The sequence below is a fragment of the Eutrema salsugineum genome, unplaced genomic scaffold (genome assembly GCF_000478725.1).
Source record: "Eutrema salsugineum unplaced genomic scaffold, Eutsalg1_0 scaffold_2, whole genome shotgun sequence".
NCBI classification, from domain to species: Eukaryota; Viridiplantae; Streptophyta; class Magnoliopsida; order Brassicales; family Brassicaceae; genus Eutrema; species Eutrema salsugineum.
Window position 1 is genome coordinate 2526419 of NW_006256829.1, and position 7647 is coordinate 2534065.

General features: G+C 38.2%; 1 protein-coding gene across 1 annotated transcript; it reads right to left on the reverse strand.

Annotated features, from left to right (window-relative positions):
- Positions 1-262: 262 nt before the first annotated feature.
- LOC18016989 (diacylglycerol kinase 1) lies at positions 263-4561 on the reverse strand. Its single transcript, XM_006399211.2, has 8 exons — positions 4394-4561; positions 2417-3824; positions 1944-2310; positions 1653-1729; positions 1384-1503; positions 1142-1306; positions 918-1055; positions 263-764 (listed from the first exon to the last, which is right to left on the reverse strand). Exons 2-8 carry the CDS (start codon positions 3587-3589, stop codon positions 615-617), a joined length of 2190 nt encoding a protein of 729 aa, XP_006399274.1. The 5' UTR covers positions 3590-3824; positions 4394-4561; the 3' UTR covers positions 263-614.
- Positions 4562-7647: the final 3086 nt, after the last annotated feature.

Consider the following 7647-nt stretch of genomic DNA (forward strand, 5'->3'; position numbering starts at 1 on the left):
TACCTTTGCTTACAAGGGAAGCCCTCTCAAAGAGAGTGCAATGACTTTCTGGTGAGACGTCCGTTTCACAGTTCCTGAATCAACAAAGTCTCCTTTTCTCTTCGATTTGTTGAGTCTCGGATCACTTTTCTTCCTCAACAATGGCGAAACGGAACTAGAAATCGAGAAAGAAGAGATCGGCATCACCACCAGTTTCACCTGAGCATACTCCTCGTTAGAGAAGAGGATGAAGCTGACCATACCTACCAAACTATTTTGAAAGATATATATTTTTTTTAATGCTTCTTTGCTCACTGTTGGTTCTAATTAATGATTTTGTTGATTAACACAACATACTATGATACACACATTAACAAGGAACCTCGTTTAAAACAAAAATAAAAATCATTAACCCCTTCCCCAAGCAACTGCAGGCATGTCCTTCAGGCACGGACGGATGTCTACTTTTGGTTTTTCCCACTTTTTTCCCATAAACCTTCTCCTATAAAAATTCCAACCAAACCCATAACTCAAATTCAAACCGGACGATATATAGGGATGGTTTTTGCTTTTTGTCTTCCTTTTTGTAAATCGAATTTTTATCACTTGATTGGTTTCTGCATTTTGTCTTCTTTTTAAGTTAGCCGTAGAGCCATTTCTTGAAGCAGAGCTCGTTTCTGTGAAGCGTTTATCACTTGATTGGTTTCTGCATTCTCTAGAACATCTGTGATTATAGCGGCTGCGTGACCCAATGGCTCCTCTGCGGCTCTCTTTAACATGAAAGCCTATTCCAAGTGAAAGTAAATGAGAAAAAAAAAAAGATCAGTCTACCTTAAGAGGAGTCAAGAAAAAGCAAAAAACCACAAGCTTTTTTACAATCTAGAGCAACTTTTAGTATAAAACTCGGTTTGAATCTAGAGGGAAGTGGAGTGAAAGACCTGGCCATGGTGCGATATGGTTAGGGTACATGGTTGTTGAAACCAAGGTTCTCCATCGATTTGCACAGGCAACGGCGCACAAAGTTGTATCTTGACAGATTGCCCCTGAGCTAACCTTCTGGCTCGAGATAACCCAACCTGAATATGTGGAAATAAACATTTGATGTTACGTTGACAAGTAAGATAGAATGCAAATAGAACCTGTAAGATGATAATAATTATACCTGAAGTTTCCCAAGGTGCCATGTTCCAGATATACTCACGACTTCTACTATCTTATCGTGCATAGATTGCGGGTCAAAGTTTTCATATGTTTCATCTTCATTCTGCCATAAATCCACACCTCCCATGTAACTCCCAATGTTTGCAACAAGTACTCCTTCCGCATCCTTCAGAGATTTAGTATAGAGACGTTATAGCAGTAATTATCATGCGCTATTGTGTAAGGTAGTATTCTGTGACTCACCTCAGGAACCTCGATGTCAACACCATCCACTTCAACTCTAACTTGCCACGGAAAATCTTCGAATGTTCTGTCCATTATACTCCTTGCACCTTCTCTAGCATAGAGGACTTTGTTCATAAACTGCATATCGAGAGCATACTAATGTCAGTTTCGCGGACTAAGTATAACAGTACACAGCTGATCTACAATGATGACAGTTGAACCATGATTCTGAAAGGTAGAAATACAGTCCTCCTGAGGTTATATTAAAATTTCATTGATTTAGTTACCTGGCTATAAAATCTCTCTGGGTTTTCCTCCCGTAAATTGTGAATATCAAGGGCGACCTTCGCATCACACCCAACTCCTGTTAAGATTCACAAAGTTCGCAAAAGTTTACAGGCTATGGGTTTCAGGACAGCAGTCAAAACATTTACAAGGATCAATACACAATGGGAGTGGTTCAACTAAACCTCAAGCATGACGTTATTAAAAGAGCCTATATCCTTACAAGTTTTGAGGATATAAATTTAAAGCAAAGCTTTGAAAATTTGCACCTAGAGCTTTCGAATTTAACTGACCTATATAATTGTTCATATATTTCGGCGACTGAAGTTGCTTTCCTTGTTGATTCAGAATCGATACTTTCCAACGATCAAGGACAGTGACTGCAGCATGCTCTATGTTCTGTAATACTGTACATAAGCCTCCTTGTCTCTCAACAGAACCCAAACCACCACCCCAATTCAATACTCGGGCTAGATCATTCCCGGTTCCAGCAGGCAGGATAGCAACCGCAGGAGGAGAGACAAAATTCTGTTTGTCTATGGCATCCAATACCCAACCAGCAGTGCCATCTCCACCACAAACAAGAACTCTAAAGTGAGGAACCTTCCTGAAGAGAAAGAGTCCCACTTCTGGTCCCTGCACTGAACTCAATTCACACACCTACACGAAATAGCTCCATCAATAAGCTTAAAGACTAACAATTAAAAAATCATTGAAAAAGTCCAAAGATAAGCCTGTGACAAGTTTTCAAGGCAGCATACTCTACCTGCACGGGATTGAGAAGAAGATGAAGGCGCTGACGAAGGGAATCACCTCGTTGAGCACCACTCTTTTTATTAATGAAAACCAACAATGGTCTTGCATCTGAAGGCAAATCCGCTAGCTCATACTTAAGTTTCGACCTTAGTGCTTGATATTCATCCTTCTGACCAAAAGACTCGCTTCTCTTCACACTAGGCTTCTTTTCCAGCCTGCCATTGCTGTCGCTGTCCCCGTGAGAGGATCCCCCATTCATAAGGCTGCTAGAATTTTCCAGCATGGCATGGGTGCCATTAAGCGCTGGACTTGTATCAGCTGTGCTTTCCGTTGATTCATCGCAATTGCTACCACTATTACCTGAGTCAACTGAAGTTTCATTGGCTTGCTTGTATTTTTTGCTTTTACTCCTGATACTGGCACGGACGGTTGATGCAAGTTCGTTTGCACCATGCGTGATTGTGCTCAAAAATCCTCCAGAGGGATTTCGTGTCAATTCCTTAACGTAAAGTGGGCACAAAATTAACCTTCTAAGCGGGCCTAGGTCACAAATGTCACCTGTTTCATTTGATAAACTACTGTGACAATCAACATGCACAAGACGTTGGCACCACAAGCAGCACCATATAGGAGAACCCCCAAGAAAGGAGCTACTACATGGCTCGTCACAGTAGCTACAAAATGAGGACTCATCAGGCTGATCAGCACCTTCTGTCCACCGCACTGCCCACTGGTGCACCACATGCTCATATCCAGTCATGGAGACACACTTGCAATCTTTAGGCGCACTTGAAGAACAACTAAAATGGGCTGCTGCTCCACAGATCGTGCACTTGTGGATAACACTGTCTGAAGCCACAATTGTCTGAGATGGTGACATCGACTTCAAGCATACACAACAGTTCAAGTTCTTCGAACGAGATATAGATTCGAGGTCCCAGCTATGTGGGGCAACAGGAATCTTATGCCGTGCCTTTGGATTTTTCTTTGACCTGGCTATGGCTTTTGTCCAACTTAAGTTGATATTTCTTCGCCATTGAAAAGCAGTGTAGGCTATGGTCAGAATACCAACAAGGGCAGCAACAAAACAAGAGAACATTAAACCGCGAGACTCAACCGTTTCGACTGGATTCTTGCTGTTCCAACTAGGAAAGAACATCCCCAGTTCTCCATCGTCCTCCATTTATTAATGTTGCAACTCCACACGTGTGGCAATCCCTGAAGTTCGAGCCAATGAGAAGCCCCACAAGATTCTTGGCTTCGTCAGGTCCAGACACAGGAAATCAAATATACTTCCTCAAAGTCCATATCCCCATCATCCATCGATCCTGGATAGGCTATGAACAACTTATGTCGAAGACTACAATCACACTTCAGCTATAGAAGACTAAATTTTCTGCCCTGTCCAGAAAAAGTACCTGTCACCAAACCAACACAATCGTTTTCGTAAGAGAGCAAAATAAAACATGGCATCACAGACTTCCACAAATAAGGTTCTGAACAATATAAAAAGAAGGAAAAAAAATAGACTACTCGAAATATGAATGTTTGGTCATTCAAATTTTGCTCAGATTCAAACTTTATTAATTGTAATTGACTCAGATTCAGACTTCAATCGAACAGAAAGACTTTCCACGCTTTAACTATTTATTAATCTTAATCATGCTAAGACAACACCTTCCGAAAATCAGCTCAAGTTCGTAAAAATTATTCATGTTTGATACATATTCTGCTCCTCATTCCGCATACTATAAAGAGGGGAGACAAAAAAAAAAAAAAAACTTTGAGCTTGCATTTAGAAAACAAAAAAATCGAACTCAAGTTAAAAACAAACTCGGATCACAACAATCCAAAATCTCGCATAAAGAAAAAAGGGAAGGCATAAACTACTGATTTCTATTAATCCAATGGAAATCAAACAGAGATTTTAATCTAGAATAAGAAGAACACGAGGCCAAAAGGGGGAAAAACGTCAGGAAACCCTAACCTCCAGAAGCGAGAAAGGAGAAGAGGTGATGATCAGATGAAAACCGTAGAGAACGAGCAAGCAACGCGAAAAGCGAAGGGAGAGGAAACCACAATCGACGCACCAAGCACGAAGCTTTTACTCCAACAAAATTCCCAAATCCAAAATTTTTTGAAAAGCAGAGATGCTCTCGAGTTTTTATATTTTAATCTTCCTTTGATTTATTCGCTCGGACTAATATATATTTTCTCCTGATTTTTCTTTAAAAAAGGGAAAAAAAGGAATTGAAAGAGAAAGATTCTGGGCGAAAAAGAGGGTTAATCTATCGTATCCGAATTACACGGCTGGGCCACGTAGGATAGATGCATCTCGAATTTAGGGTGGCCACGTGTCGGAGAACAGGTTTCCGTCGGCAAAGGGGTCGGCCCATTTATTGTCATGACACGATTTGAAAATTAGTTCAGTATGTATTGACATTGACCCACTCCACACAGAAAGGAAACAAGATTGATTGATGTCGTTTTCGTTTCTACTACATTAAGTTGGATTATTTTTATATCATGTGTTTTTTTCTTGGGTAAAATTTCATATCTTGTGTTGTTTCATAATATTCTTATATGTCTGTTTTTGTAACGTTATGACATGAGTTGCTAATTTTCAACAGCACAAAGATAGTACTAGATACTTGCACTTGTTTAGGTTGACGTTATAACTTGAGTCAAAAAATTTCTAAACAGAATAAAGATAGTACTAGATACTTGCAACTTGCAAGTTGCACTTGTCTTTAGATTGACGTGGTATATGTAGTTTTATTTATATTATAGCACATCTCAACTGTTTTTAGAATGAGTAGAAAGTAAATTTACTATAAAATTTTGTTTCACATTTTAGGTGGTTATAATATAGAAAAATACTATAAAAGTATATCTATCAATAGACAATACATTATGTGGATAATTAACGTAACTTTAAACTAAATAGTTGAAAAGAGAAATCTATACTATATAAAAGGAGCTATTTGAGGCTCTTTAACCTAACCACATCAGCTTTTTAAAACTTTCATGAAAAAACGCCACGTCATCTGCTTCTCCTCTCGTGAAAATGATTTTCATCAACCAATTGATAGAAACTCTACGTTATTCTATTACAATTAATCTCACCTCTTCCCCTTCTCATCCTCAGTACTCATATGAAACGTACTACTTTAGAACCAGTATCCTCCCCACTACCTCTTCAGTTTCAACCTCTTCTCATCTCCCATGCCTTCCCGATCACTCATTTTTAACACCCATCAACTCAACTTAATCTCTAGATTGATCCAATTTGTTTATCACACTTTATCTCTAAATACGATTGTCACTTCCAAAATCTGTGTCTAATCTATGTAATGAAATCCTTTTTTCTCATGTACAGGGATCACTACAATTTGAGGAGCATCATCACGCAACAAGGCCTTATATAGATACTGACCAAATCAGAAGCAGAGCTGAACGCAAGAGATCTTTCGGTAAGGGTCACTGCATAAGCGAGAGACAGAAACGAGACAACAAGACATGTTCTCAAGCGAGTGTTTAGCATCTATGAGGAAAAGCAAAAGAAAAATGCAGGTCATACTCTTCTTTTGATTTTGATGGGTACTTAATATGTTCCGAGTGATCTATACACATACTGGAATTACAGGTCAAAAGTATTATTGGCAGGGCACCAACTTGTAGATAGTTGAGCACAAAACATGTTTATTTTACTCCTTATTTAATAGTTACGCATGCCAGCTATGTAATCAGAGGATGAAAAAAAATATCATGTGTTGAGAGATGAGATAGTCACCTATTTGGCTCAGCTGTTAGATACCCCTCATGCTATAGAGGTAGAAGAATAAGAGGAACCCAACTCTCTTTTATATGCCACTGCCTATAAGACAATATTTTCTAATTGATAAACAGCTATTTTTTGTGGCAAATGTAAGGACATTTCTTTTACTTGAACAAGCTTTCATTAATTTTCTCTCCAGGTATGGTTCTTTTCTATGTGAATTTACGCATGTAAATATGAATATGTGAGTCTCTGTATATTTTGCCTGCCATATTCAGCCTCTCATGAATCATTTCCATTTTTTTAAGGCAGCACTCTTGAGTCTTCAACAAACATATGGAGAAGCAAGAATGTCTCATTTACTCGCCATAGCTCCTATGTGATAACCTAGGTACTATTAAGATATTTAGATTACCACGAGCTTATATATCAAGATATCATTTCATTTATGGTTTGTTGTTGTCTCAATTTATAACATTAATGTACTATTCAACTTCTCATTACATATAAAACTCTTTTCTCGAATTTCTTTGATCTGTTTCTGTTGAATCTCACAAGTGTTCAAAAACGGCTGCAATGAATGAGGAAATTTATTGTCGACGTGGTGGACTCATCAAGGATAAAGTAAGAGTAATTATTGATTCTTCTTGCTCATTATATGTCTTAAGAGAATATTCATTTTCATTATGATCAATGTTCTCAAAGACATAAAGTTGGAATAAAAATGAATTTTAAGCGGGATTTAGGAGCACTACCTTCTTTTTAAAATTAAGGATCTTCAAGTTCAATGCTTATAATTCTACCAAAATTCAACAATGAATGAAAAATCATCGGTGAGAGTACGCAAGTTGTTGCACATGTTTCTCAAAAGAATTCTGGAATTAGAGAGATGAGGTCGATGGCTTCTTTTGATATTCAATATCTCAGGTTTGAGTGTGATGATATTTCCTTGCTGCCTAAACATAGGATTTTGGGGGCAGATAGTGCCAGAAATTGAGCAGAGAAGAAGCTGTTTAAGACTGTCTTGAAGAAAGAAACCAATCTCTGCTTAGCCGCTGATGTTGGAACTGTCGCTCAATTGCTTAATATCGTCGATAAGGGTTGAAACATTAATATTCGATTCTTGGTATTAAAATTTGAAGACTTTCATTTGATTTCTATTTTTGTGACGTCTTCCAAATGTTTGTGTTGATGAAGGTGAGACCAGAGGTTTGTCTCTTGAAGACTCAAGTTGATATTCCTCCTGATTTCACCTCTGACTTTAGCTCCAAAATCCGTGTGGTAATTACTTCTATTAATATGCTCACTCGCATCACCGCAAATCTGTTTCTTTGAATGATTTTATGTGGTCTGTTTGTGATATATTAATATGCTCACTTCTATTAATTGTTCTGTTTATGATATACTTAAGATGGAATGAACGAAAGATTGAGGAACCATTACCACAATCAGGCATTAAAAAA